Source organism: Hippoglossus stenolepis, chromosome 9, assembly GCF_022539355.2.
Source record: "Hippoglossus stenolepis isolate QCI-W04-F060 chromosome 9, HSTE1.2, whole genome shotgun sequence".
In the NCBI taxonomy this organism is placed as follows: Eukaryota; Metazoa; Chordata; class Actinopteri; order Pleuronectiformes; family Pleuronectidae; genus Hippoglossus; species Hippoglossus stenolepis.
Window position 1 is genome coordinate 8,928,572 of NC_061491.1, and position 24,678 is coordinate 8,953,249.

The 24,678-nt window shown below is 40.6% G+C and overlaps 1 protein-coding gene across 1 annotated transcript in view; it reads right to left on the bottom strand.

Annotated features, from left to right (window-relative positions):
- The window catches only part of si:dkeyp-14d3.1 (transmembrane protein 132C), a 136,066-nt gene that overhangs the window by 42,156 nt on the left and 69,232 nt on the right, over positions 1 to 24,678 (bottom strand). Inside the window, exon 3 of the mRNA XM_035164932.2 lies at positions 20,083 to 20,229. Coding sequence (XP_035020823.1) covers positions 20,083 to 20,229 — 147 coding nt within the window. The remainder of the gene's footprint in view (positions 1 to 20,082; positions 20,230 to 24,678) is intronic.

Below are 24,678 nucleotides of genomic sequence, written 5' to 3' on the forward strand. Positions count from 1 at the left end.
TAATAAGACAAGTTACACTTTGAACAGGCAAACTAAATATAAGGTGTTATCTACTGAGCTACAGAGGTAGGTGGGTGGGTTTGGTTTTCTTTTCATTGAGCCTGAAGAGCTGCTAGGCTCAGATAACCATTACATTTTAAAGAAACATACGAGCGTGATATAAATTTTCTCAACTTACTTTGGGCAAAAAAAGACGAGTAGGAGTATCTTTGTATTGTTTTAAACATTAAAAAAGTTTTTTAAAATATGTTGGCATTTTTGCTTGTTTTACATTTTGCTTTGTTTGTTTGGCAGAAATTATAAATAAATGATCCAAATAGTAGCACTTATAGTTATATACATAACTGCATTTTTTCCCCTAACTAATGGTTTCAGATCAATTTTGCTAATTTAAAAAAAAGCCTGAAAAACCAGGTAATAAAATATAAGACTATTTTTTTTCATCCTTTTGTTAAACTTCTGTCTTCACTAATTACACAGTCTACGGCTCTTTGCAGCTTCACATTACGTTGATTGGAGGATGTTAGAGAGCTATTGAATTCTGGCTGCAAGAAGGTTAAAGAAAGTTGGATTTAAATGTCAAAATGGATAAACAGACACTGAAGGACAAAGTTACTGAAGGAAAGTCTTTTGAAGCAGATTTCTCTAGAGAAAGCACTTTAATTGAAAGAGCTTCTATTGTTCCATTATCAAACTCAGTGTTTCATTATGACTCTTTGTTTAATCTCCCCCTGATGTGATAGAATCTGTCCACAGTCTCACTCAATGGGGTTTAGAGAATAAGAGACGGAGAGTTAGAGACCAGGGGATAAGTAAAGTTTAACCGAGACATATCTCAGGACCTTTTCTTTATTTTTAAACTTGTAGATCAAGTATGACTGGATATCCCCTGGTGTCACTTTAACATTAGAACGACAAAATGATTTGGCCTGATGTCTGGCAGAACATTTGCAGCTCAGGCCTCGTTCTTTTTTCTCTGTGTATGTTTTATGTATAAGATGCTAGAGTGAGATGTAGAGTACATACCACAAAGGGGCCATAACAAACCTCAGCAGAGCAGCACGTAACGCTGCTAGATCACCGTAACAAGAGATGTTGAATGGGAACAGAATGGCAGATGCATAATGCAGACTGGTGGAACCAGAGGAGAGGGCGTCCAAATCTGAGGAGGCGGCGGCGGCGTGTGTGTACAGTATGTGTGTGAGTGTGTATGTGTGAGAGAGAGAGAGAGATAGAGAGGGGGGCCTCAACTACTTGTGGAGGGAAAAAAATAATCAAATTTGTGGCTTCAGTGGTGCTTGAAAACAGCACCCTGAAACTCTGCTGTTCTCATGCTCCGTCACCTGGAACAGCAATAAACCAGTCAGCACAATGAAGCACACACAAATACACGTATACACACAAGACACACACACACATGCATGCATACATTTACAATTGATTCTAAAAGTCTTTCTTATCTACTTAGTTTGCCATTGGCACAATGCAGTTGGTGAATGCATTTCATTTTTAAGCATTTATGTCAACAAGTTATTAGAAATCACAAATTAACTGTAAGTGCTGTGGTAGTCATGTGGCAAGCCCTTCTCTTTAAGGAACCACAACACAACATTTGCACTATATTTTCATTTGAAATTAATCTGATGACTACTTGCTCAAACCATTCTTTGTTCACAAAACATGGAGAAATGTCCTATAGTATAGAACAATGTCATATAGTTTCCTTCTATTCCAGGTGGTGTCAGTTCAGTTCACTCTAAAACAATGGAAACCAGCAATCCTCACATTTGAGACGCTGGAAACAAATGTTTGTTTTCTTTTGCATAAAACTGACTTAAATGATTAATTGGTTGGTTTTCAAAATGATGATTTTTAAATCAATTGACAGATTCAGTCTTTGAGTAACTGTTTCAGTTCTACCTGACTGTGTGTTCAAGAGATCCACGTTCCAAGTAAGACGCTGAGTCCCTGTTCTATTAAATATGCATGGCTTACGGGTCTTCTGCTGCTATTATTGTTTTACATGTTTTGACAAAACTATTGCAACTTAGAGGGATGAAGCTGGGAATCTTCAGTCTTACATTTAAAGATTCTCTCCACACTGCCAGGAACATAATTCAGTGGAGAAAAATGAAATCCCTAAATTCATGTTTTTAGCCTAAAACAAATTTTGGATGATATAAGTAGAATCTCAAAAAGAAAGAAACTCATCCCTTAAAAACATGAGCTCAGTGTCCTCAATGGTTACTATGACCCTGAATAAAGTGATAGCTGTTTTGCTCAGTAAACAGGTAATGATGGACAGCTACATGAATAGGATGAGTTAATGTTATCAAGACAGACAGACCAAAAGTCTGGCCCATCAGAATGAATGCTTTGAGAACTCCATGATGGATTTCTTTAAACTGTGGGTGAATTTCATTTCGCAGCCGGAGGGGAGCCCATTACAGGTAAATTACCCCAGGCTGCCTCCAACAAGCCCCCCCCTCCCCTCCGAGGTCAGAGCCTCTCTTCAGGTCTGATTTCTGAGAAAGGACAGCGATGGTCGCAGCACGAAGCATCATCTCTCTGCTGAGGGAGACCTGACCGGAAAGCAGAGTCCTTAAAGTCACATTTTCACAGCCCTCCGCAATCACAGAAAATCACTCCGAGCCTGTAATGTACTGGAGTCGCGGACGCAATCAAAAGCCGAAATGTCAACGTAGACTACAGAAAAATGAACAGCATCAATCTGAAAAGCAAAGGGGGGAAACATCGCATTCGGACCAGAGTTTCCATGGATACTTGTTATTAGTTAATATTTATTATTTCGCTAATTTCATAGAAGATTTTGTGGGTGGAAGGAAGAGAGTCCACTGAAGAAATCACATTCCTGCAAGTTAGGGCAGAAGAAAAGTTGAGCACAAAGCAAAGTCTGGTAGGTGCATTAGTATTTTTATACTCCTGTTGCAGAGTTGGGAGTGAGCGTGGGAGGAAAAGAACCCTCAGACGCCTATACCCAGCAGACCTTTTCAATTCAGCCATGTCCAGAATGCAAAGAGAGATAGTGACAGAGGGAGAAAAAAGGTGTACACTCCCCCTGAAACACTGTCAAATAAATGGAAGACAGGGATGAGAATAATAGTGATAAATGTCAGCGAGGTGCAGACGCCTCTGTGGCTGTGGAGGTTCATGGTTATGCGGAGACATATCGTGCGCAGTGGGCACAAGGGTTAGAGCAAGATAGGAGAGAGCGATATCCCATGAGAAAGCAGACAATTCAAGATAATCTAATAGAAAAGTAAAGTGGATACAGGCATATGGGGTTTAAAAGCCATAACACTTCTGTAGGTGTATTAATTTAGATTGAATATGTGCACATATGATTCAGTTTGACAGATTGTGCTCCACGTAAAGGAAAAAAATGAAAATAGTCCATAAACAGACGCCGCTACAATGAGTTGGTTTTCTAAAAAAATCAAGAGCCACATTTAAGGTTGCAAACCCACTTCAAGTGTTGTGGTAATAAAAGTGTCATCAGGAAATTTCACCCTGGGTTATTCAGTTAAAGAAAATACAAAAAACATCAACTTCAAGGCACCTATTTTTTTTTTTTAACCTGACAGCAACACTACGTTCCTGCAGCCTGTGAGCGTTCTCTCCTGCTTCTCCAGGACGTACGCTATAAAAGATCCCTCGATACTAAGCGCGTGCTGCTGACAGCCCCCACAGCCACCAGCGCCCCGATATTATCCTGCCATGAGACATTTAGAACAACGCCATTTGTTTTACATTGGGTTAAACTTTAACATTGAGCTGCCTCTGAATGTAAGGATCCATGTTGGACATGATGTTGGATACGCATGCTCATGTTTATGTGGATCAATGTGCAGGATCTCTGTCTTTCAAAGATGTCGAAGACCGGTGATACAATCAAGCACGCCGCAGGACCCCCTCCCGTTACCATCATTTCCTCTGAGGCCCTAAACCGATGCGTTTGATTTACGGTGCGTCAGCTGACATTTATTTACACTCCTCTAAACTGGCAGAAGAAAAACAGAAATATATATGGCGGGGTTGTTAAAAGATGGTCTCTGTTTAACGGTTATGTTGGAGATATGGAAGTGTGATGACAAAAACATAGATTCTGTTTACAGTCTTTTAAAATTTACAACAGCAAGAATAAATCCTTTTACCTCATCAGTACATTCCACACTGGCTTGGAACAACAAGCATGTAGACCGCACTTTGTACAAGGGGCAGTGATGCTTGACAAGATCACAAATCATCGAATGTGTTTCATAAAGAAAGGGTTGTTTTTAGATCTGTATCTACTAACAGTTCAACCTCAGTGTGTGACAATAAAGGACTTTACTATTATATAATGTAGAGTATCTGTGATTAGTTGTTTTTTTCTATCTATCTATCCATTCATCTATCTATCTATTTATCTATCCATCCATCCATCCATCCATCCATCCATCCATCTATCCATCCATCTATCCGTCTATCCATCCATCTATCCATCTATCCATCCATCCATCCAATCTATCCATCCATCCATCTATCCATCCATCTATCCATCTATCCATCTATCCATCCATCTATCCATCTATCCATCTATCCATCCATCTATCCCTCCATCTATCCACTCAGACAGTCATCTTTTTTTAAAATCATGGTAGTTATAGTAAATAAATAGTAAATACTCTTACACCCTCCGTCCTCACTAATGAAACCGTTCACCCGTTTAGCATTGCACTCCTACAATGACAGAGTGATGATGGAAAGCTCAAAATAATATGAAATATGTCAAATTTAACCGAAAGATCTTTTCTCTCTTTTTTCTCATTTCATGCAGTCTTCCTCTTAGTCGAAACCTGGTACTCACAATGCAACTCAACTGCTGACAGTTCAGTCTGGGACACAGGTATTTTGAGTGTGTTAATTTTCTGTAAGTATTGTACAGGGTTTTCAGAGATGTGTTTCCATTTACAGTACCTCATCTTCATACAGCTCTCCACCTACATACTTTGTTACTGGTTACTTTACAGATTAAGATTCTATATCAAAGAGGGAAATCAGAGAGCAAATACCTGAAGCTCTGTCTCACCATGTAAAGAAAGTGAATTATATATATTTACTTCTAAGTTCACTTTTAAAACCTGATGCTCTGTTGTAGATCAATGTAATAAACAGTAGACACAGTATTTACATTTAGTTTCCTTGACCAGCTACACTTGTGTATTGTTGCTTACACGCTAATGAATCATTTGTATGAATCAACAATAATTATCCAACAGGATAATATGTCAAGTATTAACACTCATGTGGGCCATTTGTAGCCACTTTAAGTATATTTAGCAGAAAAGGCTTCCTTACTTATGATGAACTGTAATTGGTTTCACATTATTACAATACTTCTGCCTCCATCGATCATTAAAATCACCTTAACTCTGTCAATGTCTTTGTTTCACAAGAAGTTTTGTAGATATTCATTATTGTTTACTTTAACAAAATAATCAGGTCAAATGTTCAGTGGGACATCACTGACCTCAATGTTCAAAGTTCATGTCTGGGATTCTTGTTACATATTTATCAGCTTCCTCAAGATTCCTAAAAGTTCCTAAAAAATAATAAAAAATAATAATAATAACGTTATAATACAATGAGAGACCAGTGCTTTCAGAGAGGTGTTCTACATCAAACTCCTTTGTTCTTCAAATTGCCAGGGATTAATTGTATGAATGTAATTTCCATTTATCTTCTTCTCCAGGAGTGCATAAAAAAAGACCAGGCTGTTATATTTCAAATAACCTACAGTGCTGATATTAAAACCCACTTTTAAAAAGCATCAGATCCCTTTTAATTTAATCATTTATTCTTCTCTGCTCTTTCCAACGTGCACACAAAGAAAAGGGCTGAGGACTATTAATTATACGATTATAATGAAGCATCGGCGCAAACCGAGGGCTTCTGGCTTGTGTGTATCAAACCCAATAAGGGGATCGCATTTCCGATTTGCTGAACAGCGCTCTGCAGCTTTCATCAGCTAATATATTCAACTCCCGCACACAGCGCTCTCTCGCTCTCTTTCTCCCTCTCTCTTCTCCGCCCCCCCCCCCAAGTCATGAAAACTGTCACCCACATGATTAAATGAACATGGGAAAGGGGAGTGTTTGTTCTCACTACCATCTTTGGTCTCAATTTGCTCACTGAGGAGTTTTTGTCATTGATTTGCATTTCATGACTCGAATCATGATCTAGCACTTTTGAATAAAAATGTTTAGTTGGCAGGATGGTCAACATCGACACAGACACTAAAAGTCAGTAGCTCACAGACACATATATTTTACCAGTGCAGTAATGTGGGGCAAAGAAGCAGAGCCCCTGTACAGTATCTGCAGACAGTGAGTCTAGTTAAAAGTCAATTTGTCTGGGAGGTATAAGGAAGGGGGAGGACGCTGGGAGTAAAAGGTGTAAGAGCATCTGGGGGGGAATATTCCATTATATGATTTGTTCCTTAACTTGCTACAGATTGCCTTGAGGGAACAAGGCCCCAGTCAGCGTGTTAGCCCGGGCTAAAACAGCAGCATATCAATTCCCAGACAACAAAATCTCATCTTGGAGTTAATTAAATGCACCACGCCAACAATAGTCTAATCAAAACTAAATGCTTTCTACTGCAGTGCCACGTCGTTAGAGTCCATCAGCTGAAGTAGGCGCCGTGGTGTAATGGATCCCTGATGACGGCTCTTATCATCACCAGTGACCTCAGACCTTTTTGCAGACATCACCTCCCAGTCAGTTGCACATTACATCAGTCCCATTCATATGGGAAAGTGATCTAAATAGCAAATTACGATATAATAAATTGCCACTTGTCCTGACAGTTACACTCAATTTTCCCCACATCAAAGCACTCATCTCAAGGTTGGAAAACACGGCCAGTGGAGCTGCTGGCCATCCACACACACACTAGGGGGCAGCAGACACTGAGCCCTGGGGCAGTGATGCAAACCTGTGTGCAGATAAACTCCCCAATCACTGTAGATGCCCTCCTAGGTTGATCTGCGGGTGTGACCACCCGGGCCTGACTTTGCACCTGCATGTGCTGTGACACTGGTGGGGCCTGTCCTCCTCACAAAACTCCTTAAAGACTGACACAAAAAACCTGCGTCCTTTCAGCTCTGCGGCCGTTGGCATGGCAACAGAACCTGGAGAACACACAAGAGTCATTGACCAGAGGGGCCCAGACCAACAGATCAATGGTACTTTATTGTAACTTGACTTCACCCACACCCCCGCACCACCACCAGCTTGTAGTGTGTGCAGGGTAGGGTTGAAAGAGTCGGGCAAAGGACCAGCTCAATATTAACAGCATGTGTTTTGCAAACAGGTCGGTGCTAAGTAAGGACAAGAGGGCAACATGTTGAATTTGCTGTAGCAGCAGGGTTGTCAGACACCTGTGCCGGCTTCCTATAACAAATGCAACTAAATGAGGTGTTTTTAACCTGATGCACCTAAATCACAGAGCTTTTAAAATCTGATGCAAAAGAACTAGAGATGCAAGACAACAAACACGCACAGTCACATAAAAAACTGATGCACGTAGACACAAATATATTTGTGCACATCCTACTTTGTTTACGATAATTACAGCGCTGGTGAGGAAGAGATGCGGAGGCAGTGTGGGCATGTTCGCCTTGTACCTCTTAACGCAGCGTCCCTGGGATCAGAGAGGTAAGACGTACTGATGGAGGCATATACATTCTTAGAAGTCCAAAGAAATCCACTTTAATACAGAGACGCAATAAATGCACATGAAACACACACACACTGTGTATAGTTTCATACAATGACAATGAGCACAATAGCAAAAGCCACAACATAAATACAAAAGCCACACAACGGAAACGTAACCACAACGAAGGTGAGTGACAAAAGATGCTACTTATTCCCGTCATGGGAGCTGTCGTTGGTGAAAACCAGAGCAAGTCAGTTGCTTGTTTCATGGTTAACATCTGTTGGCGTTTGCTTCAGTTGCCGTTGTGATGTGGCTTTTGTAGTTGTGTTTTCCATGATTGAGCTTGTGTGAGACATCAGTGCCGTTTGACGAGAGGTTATCCCACAGGGTACATTTTTGAACTTCGTATTATGTCATAGGGATGTGATAGTTCATTCACAGCAAAAACACAGAAATAAGAAGAAAAATTAAATTGGAAAAATGCTTCTTCCTTTCTGTAAATGCCTTTAAAATCCCAGAGTACATGCGTATGTGAAAACACTGACGGTCAAAAGCCAATTAACAGTAAGATTAGTTAACATTTTGGATTCACAAAACCCCCGAGCAGCTATCACAGGCTCTAGGAACCAAACCCACGGACCATAAAGAGCATTTTTAAAACACAGGAGTCGCGTTTTACAGTCTCAAAGTGCTAGATCATCACCTCCTCCCAGGATGCACCAGGCTCCAAGTCAGGAGTGCACTTAGGTATTAAGCAGAATTTAGTCCACTCTTATACTACACTTAATGAGCTCAGGGCTAAATTACTGCCAGAGCAATATCACACTATCAGCCCATATTTCCCCGAAATACCACATCCACCAGACACACGTCAACAGAATAAAGTCAGACTCCTCCATAAATCAAACTGTATATTTGCTGGTGTCCGATTATGTCTATTTAAAAAAATCCTACGGTGCACATATCAGCAGGAGTGTTTCCCATTGATCAGCAGTTAGGGAGTGGGATGTGTGCGGCTGTTTTGGCAGAGGAGAAATTATAAAGCATTTTGTTACGGGAAAAACTCCCTGAACACACCCAGGGGTCCGTGTGCAGAAATGAGACATTGATCCATAATTGGAAGCACTCGCTCGTGAAATCTAGAGACTAATTAAAGAAAGAGAGCTTTAATGGCCCCCATTTACATATTCAGCACAGTCATTCAGAGAAGTAGCGTTGATCCAGAGGCTGAGGAAAGCACACGGATCGTAGACTGACGGAAAGCGTCAGCATGAGCCGCTCACATGACATGGCCGAGATGCTACTGTGGCTTTGAAAACATGCAGCTTTGCATCAAGGTCTTCTAATGACGGTAATTCCATATTTTAACAAAAGGCAATGAAGGTAGTCGAGTCATCGATTTATCTGAGGAGCTGCTCAGTGTCTTTTCAGAGCGACCTCCACGAGCCAAGGACGCCTCCCGATGCTTCACCATCACCTGAGGTTGAAACTTGAAATTCTCACAAGTTTACGTGCGTGGGTTCAAGGTGGATGAGGTGACGTGCACAGAATGTGGCATCTCATCTGGAGGCATGAACAAGCGCGCTGGTCTCGCTGCGTTGTGGCCCTTTGGGGTCCAGCTGCTGATACCCACGTGGCCCACTGAGATGTACACGCCGCCTGATTACATGTCAGAGCTGGTAAGTCCTGCTTAACGCCGCCTGCGGTGGAACCCTACTTTCCCCGGCACGTTATCAGCTGGACATAGTTCTGCTTTCAACCTGTTAGGCCTGGAATGATAACAGAAGACAGCAAAAGATTGCTTGTCAGTGTTAGCGCACATAGGCGGCGGAGTGCAGACGAGAGGATGTGACTCGTACCCTTTCTGTTTGTATTTTAGTTGACTGAATCTCCTTGTGACTGAAAGCAGAGCTGCCCATTTGTGTTCCATGTACAGGCTTCTTCGACATCCCTTCGCCTCTGCCTGCACACTCACCCTCCATTCTTTCTCCAAATGTTGCTTTTATACCTAACTCAACTGCCCAGGGTCTCTTTTCATAGGCTCATTTAAATATTTCCCCTGTTCAGGTTAGAGAAATGAGACAGTGTTGGTGCCAGACCAGGCGTTTCTTTAAGTGGAATAGTCTTTGGTATAAAAGCCAATCATCTTGAAGGCCAAGTTAAACTGAGGTTAATTGGAGCCAAGGTTTCCTGTGACTATTCTGTGAGATAATTCCCATGATATTAAAGACGGATCGGAGCTTATTCTCATGGCTCATGGTTGATGTTCAACAGGGGCGCAGAGCTGAATGAGAGAAAATACACTGCTTCTTATTCAATAGACAAAGATGTAATTAGAAACAAGCAGTATGTTTTTGAGAACGCCTGGAGACAATGCCATGTTTACGTCTGGAAACACCTCGGCTCCCTGGCTGAGTGCTACCTGCAGTGAGCACAGCAACAAATCAGATCCAACAACGGCTCAAATTTCACCAAATCTGTGACTTACTGCTCTGAAAACATGAGGACATTTCTGCAGATGGGATGGTGATATGTTTATTTATAAGGGAAATCAATCCATGCAGGAGATAATTGTGGCCTTTGTTCCCAAGAAAAACAATTTATAAAACAAAACTGAAGGCAGAGAGGAGTTGATCTCCTCCATCCAGTTTGAACAATGTTTAATAATTTGTTAAATATGCTTCTTTTTTCTAATTGTAAACTGTATTAACAACACAAACACCACGTGGTCATTCTGTCACTAACATGACAGCATTTATATTTTACTGTCTGCTTTAGCTCACTACAGTACTGACCGGCTATTGGCATTGTAATTAATCAGCTAAAATCAGTTTTCTGTGGTTGGCTTTGCTGTGTGTCACTCTGATAACAGCCAATCGGAGGAGAGGTTCAGATACCAACACGAAACATCCTGTTCTTGCTAAAGCTCCACAGGGTAGAGATTTGAAAATTACATCAAATTCTTTTGGATATAAAAAATATGAACTTAAAAAAAACTACTATTTTCCTGAATATATATATATATATATAATATATCTTAAAAATACTCTGATAATGCAGCCCTCGAAAAAACACTGGTGGCCACAATCTAATCCTCTCAGGGATTAACCTCTTAGAGCAGGATATTCACTCATAAACCTTAACTGGAACACATGCAAACCACAATCTGTCTCTTCTCTGCACGTGAACTATCTAAAACATGGAGCCGGCCACAAACAAATTCTGACACACAAGGGATCCGTCTTGGCGTGACACGAGGGGCTCTGAGCCCATCATGTAACTTCACATCTGCCTGTATTACTGACAAGGAATTCAGGAGGAGACGATGTAATGTCACATTAAACTTTGACAAGGGTTACCATGGCAACTTCATGGTCACCAGGTATAGATGTACACAGGGTGGATCAAACCTCACCAGAGCTTCAGGTATTATTACTGTCCGATTGGTTGACTTGGGGAAAAAAGTGCAATGAGGCATCCTGGAACATTATTCCCCCATATTGTTCCCTTAGTGATGGAACCGAGGAGCAGCCTGAACAGTCAGACGTAATCTGTGCTGACTGCTGTAATCAGCTGGCCGTCCAGGGGAGGCACAGAATATGCCACATCTCTGCAGCGGCCCTGATAAAGGAAACCTCGGCCACATTTATTCCATTAAATGCAATTTGGATGTTCCTTTCTCATCAACCTGACATTACAGCGCCTAATCACGCTTCTCGTGTTCACTCCCATTTGATACAAAAGAGAAAGAACATCAGCGGTAAAAGCTACGACATGTCTGGGTTGTCACACAACACCAATGATCACATGGCATTTTTTTCTTATTAAGAGATAAACGAGAAAATAGGGCAGCGGAGACGTGCAATGAAGATACTGCCGATGTAGCTTCAGGAAGAGTGTTTACAGTAAGTGGAATCTACTTAGAACGGGGCTGATTCATTATTAAGGGTGTTAGCGTTAAGACTGTCAAGTTAATATTCCTGTTTGCCCCTAATGTAATTGGGCCATTTCATTTTATCCTTGATTTATGCAGCATTATATAGCATTAATGCCGACAGATCATTCTCAGGGCTCATTCTCAGCGTGACCGCACCTTACAAAAGAATAATTAGCACAGACCTGTTCATGTACTGTCGTGACTGAGATGAAATTTGTTTTTAAATAATTTTTCCTAAAAGCCACCCTGTCATTCTTATTGCAATCAGACTGTCACAAATGGAGCAAACCACATAGAAGCACATCGACAGAATGAAGCAACTGTGACTGTATGAAGATGGTTAATGTTTTTCACAGGCCTTCAGGACTAAAATACCTACCATGGGTCCTGTGTTTCAGTTTGGTTTTGCAGTAAATGTCACCTACTGTAAATAATTATGTTCTTAAAGGTTCTCTAGACTTTGAAATTGAGATAAATTGAGAGGTCGCTGCCAAATCTCACCGGTTATTACATAGCTCTATTATTTCTCTCCCTCTGGGTTGCTAACCATTCACACTGATGGAATTTACAAATCTGCTTTAAAGGAAAAGTCGTGTATTTTAATAGACAAATTAATGGACTCTGAATTTCATTACATTAAAGGTGCTATATGTAAGTTTGCTCTGCTGCTGAATGTGGTTTCTTGATGGTGGTTGGAGGAGACAGCTGTTTCAGACATCGTCGTGGTAACAAGAGAAGAGGTTGTGTGAGGTTATCTGAGCAGCGCTGCTCCTGCAGGGCAGACTTGACACTACAGTGACTCACGATATGAAAGGGATGAAACGGGTGAGCCAGGACAGGGCTAACTTGTTAGCATGTTAACTTCAGTAAAAGCAGGGAAGTGATAGGAATAGAAGGAAAAAAAGTGTTGACATCAGCGTTGCTTTCCACCGCTCTTGGGAAGTAATGTTTGCCAAGAGCACAACTTTCAAAGATTTCAGATCAGGGGGCAGTTCATGCTATTGACTTGGTGTCGGTGATGGAGTCGTGCAGTCGTTGTGAGTTTGTGCTACACAACTGAGTGGCGACAGGGGGTCACACACTACACGACCTTTCAAAAACACTCGACTATGATATCAGTACATCTGGCCACAAAACAAGGGCTATGTTTGATTACGAAAACACGCACAAGAAGAGACACAGTGAGTCTGAATAATCCTCCAGCTCTTCTGTGTCATCCTGATCACTGAATGATACATCAGGCGAAACGCTTCCCACATCGCAGTCGTAAAGAAAAAGCAAATCATGCTTATTGTTCTCAACTTTGCCATCAACAATGCAATAACCTTTTCACAATTCAGGACCACTTATATAATATTTGACTAAAAATATATAACTAAACACTTAACATTTTTTACTTTGGCTCATACTCAAACTCAGCCTGCTACTTAAACTAATTTCAATATAACTGTGTCTAAAAAAAATACACAGATGTTAGGGGGCAGCTCACCATTAGATGTAGCTTCACCACCTTCACCCCGTCCTGCACTATGAATGGCTGTAGTGGTCAAAGATTCATCTAGATATTTAGCCTGGCAGACATCTAGAGTCTGCAATGTGTCAGGGAGCCCCTACAAATCCTGTCTTTAAAGAGTTTACCCACAGTGATCAGCAATTTGACTCTGCTATGGATGAATTAAAAAATCTCATCGGCGACTAGACAATCTGGCTAAAATCATGTAGTGTGAACTCAGCATAAAGTAGGTGAAGGTGTCAACTCACGATGTTTCCTTTAGATTAAAACAGCTGTTAATGTTGGCTATGTAATAATTGTAAAACATGCAAAAAGCTCTTTTACTCAGAACTTCAGACACAGTAAATGAGGGCACAATGAGGCTGATATCCCCCACCGCACGCACACGCACACACACACACACACACACACACACACACACACACACACACACACACACACACACACACACACACACACACACACACACACACCTATGCATTCATTTGGACTGCCTCTTGTGGGGTGACTGTATTGAGTGGACTGCCTGCTGTCCATCTGCTGGGTGTGGTGTGGGGGATTAATGAAGTTGTGGCTCACAGGGGAGATCCATCTGCACCCAGACAGTCTTAATGAACTACCAAGACCCAGGCATAGCACTTTTACTGAGGCCTTCACTTATGGCTTATGACATGCTGAGGAAGCAGGACTGCTTTTGTTTTGAAAGGGCTCGCTTTTAATTGTGACAAAGTGAACTTTTCAATCTAACAAAGTGCACTTCAGCCAACATATATATACTGCACAGAGCAATTTTGTCCCCTTCTGGTGGTACTCATTTTTCTTTTTTGTACTGTAGTGGCATCAATGGAAATCTAACATAGCGCAAAGAAAAATATAAATAAATAGAGTAAGTGGTGCTATGCTAATATGCACCAGTCCTGAACATCTATATTGTTAATGTAACCCATAAACCCCATAGACTGTAGAAATGAAGACACAATAATAATATGAACGCTGCCATCTTGTCCATTTGAAGTCAGAGTCTGCACAGTACCAATCGGGGGTGGAACTATGGTAGCGAGGCTCTGTCAATACATGCGTTCAACCAATCATGAGTCCTTTTCAGCTGTCAATTATGATGCTTTACTACATTTTTATAGTATTTTATATCAAATAATTAATTAAAACCAAACTTACCGGAAACTCGCCACCAGGAGGCAATTGAGACACTTTGGCTTCACTTTTGGGGAGCAGCCATGTCGTCCATCTTTATAAAGTCTATCATAAACTCACATTACAATACTGTTAATTAAGGCCCCTTCCTTTGGAAGTTGGGCTAGCTTATTATGCTGCTAGTACAAGTACTAGTACAATAGTTAGCCAAGTATGCTAAAAGTTTCAGCTTGTCCATTAATCACTTTAATCTAATAACAAGCACATAATATGACTACTGTATATAGTCATAATAAAGAGGGGGGATTTCAGCTGATTCCAGCCCTTACAGGAGGAGATATATCAACAAGTGCTTTACTCAGAAGTCATTGCTATCTAGTCAATGATTTGAAGCCCTCTGGGGCAGATCTGGCTTTTCATTAAAACATCTCAAAACAAAACCATGGACAGCGTTTAACTCATCATAGCATGCTTAGGTTTCCTTTTATTGAGCTGAAAAGAAGTGACATCAGCTGTTTGGTGGCGTTTTCTTCAGGGGGAATTCAGCTCTGTTATTTTCTGTCAGAAGCCCAACCTGTCTTTACACTGTGGCAGGCCTTGATGAAAAACTGTCACCTCAATATTGCCTTTATTAGGCTGGAAGCCACCAGTCAGGGGAAGGAAAAGTGTCCACGGTCAGGAAACTAAATCAAAAATATGTCATGCCACTTGAAAAGAATGTGTCGTATGATAACATTTGTATTGTTTGAGGAATACTGTCGACACATGTATGTTGTGTTTTATAACAGATTATATTTCAATTTGAAAGTTAAATAGCAGAAAGCGGAAACAGAGGGCAAGTGTACAATGGCAGTGTCAGGTTTATTTTATTTTCCAAATGGGTTTTCATTGTGGTTGGATCAGCTGTGAATGGGAACAAAGGAGCGGCTCAGCTGGCCAGAGAAAGCAGCTCCGAGTGACTGACTGAACCTGCTCATGGAGTACACCTGACCCATCAGCGACGCTGGGCTCTCATGCCTGCAGTGGCCCAGGGGCTCCCACCATGGCACAGACGCAAAGGCTTCAATTAGTAGCACCGCAGACATTATTCAATGACACTTAAATCAATTTCCCAATTCACAGTCCAGCGGCAATGATCCATCTATACTCTAGCTGACAGCCATGAATCCTGTGTGTGTGTGTGTGTGTGTGTGTGTGTGTGTGTGTGTGTGTGTGTGTGTGTGTGTGTGTGTGTGTGTGTGTGTGTGTCAAGACGAAAAGCTGACCATGCTACCATCATAAGAACGGGTACTGATGACACATACATGTATATTTGACATTATCGTTAGTTCACGCTCTAAAAGTTGCACACACTGAGAGGATGAGCCTTCCATCCGATGAGAGTGTCCATCTATACACTATTCTTTAATTGTTTAGGAAAATATTTTCAGGATTTAATTTACTGAAAAACCTTTACTTCAACATTTTTCATCTCCATGTGAGTTTTTAACTTTATAATATTTGGATTAATGTGACCCCAGATTGTGCTTGGGCAAAAGGAAAGTGAAACTTGTTAAATACTGGGTGTAAGTAATTTCACATGCACAATTTCCACTTTCTCAAACCTCTACCAGCTTATTCTCTCTTTTCCTCCAATCACAACCTTACACGCTTGCCCTGAGCCAATCACCTCTAAGCTGGTAAAGTTTAACATGTTCTATCTCCCTTCAGTCAGCTCTCCGTTATACCTCGATTACTGAGTGACCCACCTCCACCTCTACACCACCTCAGCTCTGGCTACTGGTGTCATCACCCTTCAAACCGTCCAATCAGAAGCCTTCATGAGATAGACCAACTTCATGCTCTATTCCTCAACACCACAACAGGCGTCTGGGCTCCTTCATATTCGAAGCACCTAATTCACAAGACTGCTTCCATGGTGTTCTACTTCCTGCTGGGGGTCTAAGTGCCAAAGTCTATTTCTCTATTGCAAAAATGTTGTTATGAATTTCAAATTTCTCATTATTACCTCTGCCAAGGAGGTTATGTTGTGTTTTTAGAATTTATTCAATCTATAGCGGTAGCGGGGGTGCACATGTCACAACCAACAGACCAGTTCTAGCATGAGAGAGAGAACTGTATTGTCTACTTGTGGGTATGCAGACAACTGAAGCTCTAACTATGAGGTCTGACTGTCTGAGTGGATGGTAACAACTTTATGGACGATAACGCAAGTCAGCATGAGGCAAACACCTGCAAGTAGCAGACAGCAGCAACAGAGAAAAACAATAAGTTAGAGATCGCTCATATTATTGTGCGAAGTGTTCGTTTTTTGGGGTTTATAATGAAACTGTGATGGGACAGATTAGAATACTGGCCGCCGTAGTTTACATAATTAATTGGAAATACATTGACATGCAAAGATAGGGCATTAGCCTTGCTGGAGGTAAGTCTCTCCTGATTGAAATGGTACAGGAACATGGACATTGCTCAAAATATTTGAAAAGACACATGCTTTAGTTTAGTTTAATAATCTCTTCAGCTGTTCATACGTTCATCCTTTCATGCTTTCATCATCATTATTCTTAGTTGCACTCCAAATGCAGTGGAGAATAATAATTTTAAAAGTTGAGAAATTTCAAGGTCAAATGATTTGATATGATTGTTTGATTTTGAGTGGGCTGAAATAAAGTAATACACTTACTGTATTAAAAACATCAAAGCTTTTCTGAACAATGTCTGTCATTAACTCTCAAGTCAATGAGCACCTTTTTAAGAGGACTGGAAGTGATCAGTTATCAGTGAGGCCATGGAGAAGAACTCTATTCAACACATGATTTATATGCAATTACAAATCAGCGACAAATTCTGGTGTGGTCACTGTTCAAATACATTGCATTTTTTAAGGAGAGGGGCTCTTGCGAATGAAGGCTACGTCCTGCAGTCCCTCATAAATATAAATGGATAAATGGAAAATCACTTTTATTTTGATTAATAAACAAAAATTCCGATGCAAACCTGCACCACATTTGTTTGACCTATAGCATTCGCACACCTCATCATCCTCCTATAGTGGAGGACGCAGCACAGAGAAGAAAGGAGGCTGAATGACAGCTCAACAGATGAGATAGCTGTGTCTAATCCCTTTCTAAAAGAGCTTCATTGAAATGACTGGGAGCAGGGAGGACAAGACGAAAGAAAAATTGGAGCATTGTGTATTGTACAGCCATCATTGGGCGTCTTTGGTCTTCTCTGTGAAGTGACTTTGACAGCTGTGGGGATTAAGGAGCAGTCCATCGTACATGGCCCGAACAGCAAGGATTAGACTAAACATGCTCACTCTTGTCTCTGGTTGCTTCACTTAAAAAAATCAATAAAACATGATTCTACAACAGTAACAGGGAATGAACACAAGAATGTGTATATGAGTGTGTAGGTGTGTAAGTGTGTGTATGGGGTCATGAGGCAGAGCAGAGAGAGTAATACCTGCATAAAAAGGGGAGAGAGGCTCTGGAGGGAAGGAGGAGCGAGCTGCTCACTGCTCCAAGCTCCTTTTTCTCTCGTTCAAAACCGTGCACATGCTTTTGATATTAGACCCATTAAAACGCTAATGTCCAAAAATTCTACTCGGACAAACCTGGCCTCACATAGTCAGGTTGTTGTGAGATTTTAAAACAAAAAATGTATTCCACAAAATGTTCATGCTCAATGTATTCCAGAGATAATTTGCTTAATTGTTGAAACCAGCTGGCAGAGAGAAGCTAAATGGTTTTCATGATTCATGCTGCATGTATAAAATTATATATATACCAGCTCTAAAATTAAGCATTTTAAATCGTATGAATGGTAAAGAAGCAAATACTGGTTAACAACTAATTTCCAGCTCACACTTATAGCTCATCATAAGCCATTAGTCATGATCACAAACCGACAGCTTTTTTCTGGCCTTTATGTTTAAATAAATAAAACGAGGTCGTGGATGAGGCAGATGCAAACATCTGCGTATTTCGCATCCCTGTGTATTTGCCGTCAGCCAAAACCTTTCTATTAATAAGATTGAGATGTCAGAAGTTATTATATGAGTTCCAGTGCGGAGGCGACTCTGACTTCCGAAGGCAGCTCATCTTTGCAAATGGCTGCTTATAAAGTAAAGTTGTACTCTATGTTCTGAGGAGTCAAAATAATAATAATAAAAAAGATGCCACTGAGGTCTGATTACAACCATCAGTAACGGGCAGGTCTGAATGCAGCACTGCAGTATCACACAGCAAATGACTGTGTGAAAATCTTTATAAGCTGCGTCTGACGTTCAAAGGGAGGCACAGCTATCTTTGTTTCATGTGCTGCGCAGTTGTAGTTACACTGTGATCATTCCTCGCTGTGATCCACTAATTGCGGCATGTCTCAACAAATCACTGGACCAACAGATTTAAATTGCACATTTCATGGACTGCTCTACACTTAAAAAACCCAGCACAACTTTGATTATAAAGTTGCAGATGCAGTGTCAAGTATCCTGTTTTCTTAAGGGAGTGGTTTACAGTTCGTTAAGTGGAACGAAGGCTAAAGAGCAAATAAGTGGAGCTTTCTCCTGTCCCAAATCTGCCTCTAATCCATAAAATTACACCTGTCACTAGAAAGTTAGATGTATTAAAACTGCTTCCTGATCCGAGAGGGAAAAACCATTAAAAAACACAAAAGCCTTCAATCAGCAGTTAATTAACACAGCAACCTTTCTCCCAGTGCTGGCAATCACTTTGCTATCTGCCAGATTAGTTTAAGGACGTGAATGCAGATTGGATATGACCACAACAACTCTGAGGCTGTGGCAGCTATGGCAGCTGAGAAAATAAGTATGCAAATAAAAAAAGACAGCGCAAGGGAAGAGGGAGGATACATTATACATACATATATATATACATATATATATATAGGAGAGGGAGGGAGAGACAGACAGAGAAGAGGGGATATTGCAATAGTCTATTAACTTTCCCCTCCCCATGTCTCAGCAGACATTTCCCATGGCCTTTATGTCAAGTCTAGTGTGTCATTTCACCAAAGGAAACATCACTTAGAAACCCATTCACACTGCAGGTGTCAGTGCTCCTGTGTCTCTTACAAAATGTGAATGATCAGCAATAGCACTTTCTAAAACGAGGGGAGTGACTGTAGAATTTTTTTAAGGCGATTGGACCATTACTCAATAATTTAAGTGACGTTGCAAACGCTAAAGTGAGAATATAACTCCAACACCTAACCCTAATTTTAGTCATTTTTAATTTGTGTTGTAAAGTCTAGTTTATTTTGGCATTATATTCAAAAATATTCTTAAAGGCATTTTAAAAATGCACGGTAAAAACCAAATGTGACGATAGTGGCCTGTTGGAGACTTTATGTAACATACAAATATACATGTCAATGTTGAGCTGAAATAATGTACAAAGAGATATTAAAGCTACAACATTTGATATTTTATATACTAACAATAGACATAATGAGTAATGTGTATTGTGGAACAGGTCACCTGCTGAGAATTTTAGCTTTTTTGAGACTAAAAACATTTTAACTGAATAATGGGCTTAGATTTACAATGCATGAAGGGTTAGCGTAAGAGTTAGGGCTTAGGGTGTTTGCCAATGTGAAAATATATGCAACTGAATGAAAGTAATACGCTGGAAACACATTCTGTGTTTCATAACTTAATTAAGGAAAGTTCAATAGGCCAGTTTCTTAATTCCTGGATGTGTTCCTTTAAATTGATGCATGTCTGCTTACCTTTGCTGATCGTAGCCAGACTCCTTCCTGCGGCAGTGCAGAGTCACAACTCGGTGGCCTTCACTCCTCACATCCTGGCTAACTATCCACTGAGTCGGGTTGCTGGGCCGAGCGCCGAGAAACGTCACCCCTTCTTTCAACTTAACTCTGCGGAGACAGAACAGATGAGTTTATGAACGTATGAGGCAGAGAGATTCTCCTCTGTCCCCACAAATATACTTATTTCAGTGAATCATCGGATACATCCAACTGATCCGTGCACAGCAGCTGAATCCAAAAAGACAATGATTTTTATTCCCATCACTCTGCCTGGAATTACATTATCCAGATGGTTCGCTGCACTGTGTCGTCTTCAAAAGATGTCACAGCTGTTATCTTGGTTTGATCACACTGTTTTTGTTTCACAGGAAAACAACTGGCTGTTTCAAACATGCGTGTTATCAGTGAGTTGCAGCAGTTCATCAAGTAACCACAACACATACAGCACCTGCCATTTGTGTGTATCGTAAGCTGTCTAATCGGTGCTGGTTTCCATCTTTGCAGCAGTCTCATTGAGGTTAATTCTAAATTGTACGCATCAAAATGAACGGATCAACAAACAAACTTCTCTTTTTCCTGCCATCTGATGTGAAAGTGCCGATACCATTTTGTCACTCCTCTCTCTCATTTACCTCTCTAAGTAACACTCTCTCGCAGGCTCCAAAAGGGCATTATGAAAAGGTTCTTTGACTGCTGAAAAAATTACCACGTAAATGTCCTTGGCTCAGCGGTGTACAAAGGAGGAAAATGTCCACAGGAAAACTAAATCTGGAAATGAAAATCTCCCTTAAAGGTAACCCATGTTGCAAAGTGTTTGCACTCAACGGAGAGGAGAGATACAATTATGAACAGGGTCCATTTAAAGAACATAAGCACCTGGTCTCAAGCACATATGTCAGGACAAGAGGAGTGTATTTTTACTTGTCTCTTCATTAATCATGTTTGTGTTTTGAGTGTAACATAGAGTAAACCAATTAGAGGGCCACAGTGTGATTGCATCTTTGACTGATCGCTGGTATGAGGGCAGATTTAGCAGGAAACTGTTTTACTGAAGTGGAACAAGGAAAGTGTACATTTATCGTACACAAAGTTATAGATGCTTATATCACTGTCTTGACATTGTCCCTTGAGGGAAATACTGTCCCACAGACCTCAGTCCAGAATTATGTGGGTCAAACGCGTAATTGCTTTCCATTCCCTTATGCTAGCAATGTGCCAACAATGCGTCTTAGCAAACCTCATTTTAATACTAACCCACCTCTGAGGGCCCACAAGTGCAACCACCAAGTGCAACCACCAAAAATGACAACTGCGTCAGTCTAAAACCAGCACTAGTGCCGTGCATGGCACCACTTTGCACAACGTGTTGACATAAAATAGACTTAGACTAATGTTCCATTGTATAATATGCTCAAAGGCCTGTGTGATTCCATCTAGGTGACAGAGGAATCCCAGGATTGACGAGAAAAATAAATTATAAGAGAAGGTCCAATCACTTTTTCTATCCAATCCATACAAGGTTGGCAGATGATACCAAAGATAGGCCTTTGCTTTCATCTTGAATCTGTTGCTGCACTTTAACATGCACTATGTGATTGCCTGTCTGTATGCCAATGACTGTATCTGCCCTGCAGTCAAGTCTCTTTCTTTGATGTGGTGTCTTATCATGTTTTGAAGGGGGTTATATACGAAATGAAAATGGGTAATGTGACAGATGCTATGCTTCCCGTCTCCATAAGAATGAAGATAAACACAACACAGGGTCACTCTGGATAAATGTGTGTGTGTGTGTGCTCCATATATGTATTTGTTTGTCTAATAATCATACTTTGTGTTCCTTCTGCTGTCCTCTGTGTTGTGTGTAACGAGTGAAGGCCTAAATATATTTACAGATTTTCCAGAACATCACGTTTGGTCTCAGACGACACGATGTTTCTGTCTTTTTAGATTAGATCTGTGTCGGTCCAGGCAGCTAAATACTCATAAATTCTTTGACCTGGCTGAAAGACATGGCACACTTAACATCACACCCTGACCAATCATAGCTTGCCATCTTTCAAAGCATGTAAGACCTGAGATGAACGGTAAAGTGTTCTGCCTAATAACACAAAGAAATATTGGGTTACTGAATGGGATCGTCATCTCTCAGCAGTGACTCTGGATCTGTCTCTTTCTTTCCCAGTTAAAAGAGTAATGTGTGGCTGAGCAGCACGCGCCAGTGTGCAGAAGGTGATGTTTAACCCACATGTGTGATTAATTTGGTTTCACGCCGCTGACAAGAGGGTGATAGTCAGAAGGTTTACTGAAATTACAACATCTTTTCTCCTATGCTTCCTTGTTTTCTGTCTCTTCTTGTCAGGATGTCAATTCAAATTCTGCAAAGGAAGATGATGATGAAAACTAAAATAGGAGGGATCGGCTACAGTTATACAAACACAGACTATATGTGAAAAGGGAGCACTGGCAATTTTACACAGGAGAGTAATCTTACATGGGGAGTACTTGACCTATGTATAACAGCTGTATAAGTGTTTAAAACGTGGTACTTGCTACAGTTTTGATATTACATAAAGCATTTATATTACAACCAAAAACTGCACAAAATTAAATAAAGAAATACAAAAGTTTTCTTGCGCAATGTGTTGAACTGTGCTAGCTTTGTTGTTTGTTAGCATGTTATCATTGTCATGTTCATTTTATTCAAAATTCTTTAAATTACTGGCCACATAGAGTTTTAGAGCACAGTTAAATACTCAGATTTTCCAAAACACACTAGGATCAATAAAGCAGACACAAGATATTATATATTGTCTACGTTATAAACACCAGTCTCCGGTCTTGTCTTGAAGTCTGTATTATTGGTCCCATTTATCATCCTTTGCCTGACAGCACCAGTTTGCAAAACTTAAACATATTGGTGCAGCAGGAAATCGCCTCAACCTATTTACTGTATATGAGAAATGTGGAGGAAAATATTTAATTACAACACTTCATCTTTACCCACTGCAAATCCTGTAATACACAGAACATCACAAAATTAAAGCTTACAATGTCAACCCAAGGATGGAAGATCCACTCTTTAAGCCGGAGTGAAAGGAAGTGCTGAGGAGGATCTTACTGGCAGTGAGCGTACAACTGTAACACAAAAAGCTCAGACACAGGCCTCCTCGTGTCCCAACGGGAGCAGCAGGGTCTTGTATCTGGTTTCTTTACACTTCAGTGATCAGGATGTCTGTCAGTGGTTTCCAGTGAGGCTTCAGAATGTTTTAAACACAGTTAAGTCTCACAGGGGAGCCAGTCATTACTCAACAGACCATATCCAAGCTCACTGAGCAGCTGCTGGAGAATGGTTGAGGAGTATTTTATTAACTTAATGGTCAGTTCGGCCTTGTAACCAGCCAACAGAGAAGACTCCTGCAGGTTAAATAGGATCAAGGGCTAGCGGCTATCAGATTCATGTGTTAAGCTCTGCTGTGGGATATAAGCCTTCAAATAGGGCACTTCTAAAAACATGAACAAGTAAGCAATCCTCAAATTTATTAAAACCAATATTGAGTATATTTATTTAATTCCAGGCATGACACTTTTAACTAAATATTGACATGATTGTTTTTATAGGTTTGCCAGGTATCACAAATAGAACATTTGTTCTGATGATGGCGCTGTAAGAAATTGCAGTTATTACATTTCATCGTTGTTGGGTTTCTAACAAATATGATGGCAATCTATCCAGTAGTTGTCACGTCTCACAAAAAAACCTTATACATCAATGTTCAGTGTCTATTCATCCAGTATATGTTGATATATTTGACTGTACAATTAAAAACATTTACGTGCTGGTTGCATTACAAGTTTCATCATGCAAGATATATCAGCACAGATCAAAAATGCCAATCGGATGGTGGTGCTAGAGGGAAGATTATTACATCACCAAAGTCTGTAGGATTCATCATCTGAGAACCATGAATGTCAGCACAGAATTTATAGTTTCAGTCTGGACCATAGTGGTGGACCAATTGGCAGACATAAGTAGAGTCAGGCCACTAGCATGGCTAATAAAAAAATAAGTCATACACTGTCCAAGTCTTATGCTCTGTACAGCACACACATCAGGTAGCTGTATGTTTAAACCCCAGGTGGGAGATGGCCGACCTCTGGGCTGTATGCTGCCTGTGAGAGTGTTTGAGGCAATTCATAAATACAAAAAACTCAGAAATGGAGACAAAAGTAATAATGTTTTTCTGTGATAAATGAAAATAACATGAAATAGTGGACAAGCATGTCATCCAGCGTGGTTCCTCGAGCCATATGCCTGTCCAGGGCGAACACCCACTAACTGTAGCTGTTATGAGTCATCACTGACATGTATCATGGCAACCTTCAAGAAAAGAAAAGTAGAAGCGGAATGTCACGCTTTAAGAAAAATGGACAATCAATTTCTTTTCTTGTTGAGGTAAAAAAACAACCCAGTGTCCCAGGTTTAGGGTCTTGGTCACAGGAATGAAAAGAAACAATCTCCAGCACTATTGCAGCAGTTGGATACAGTTAACAGCAACG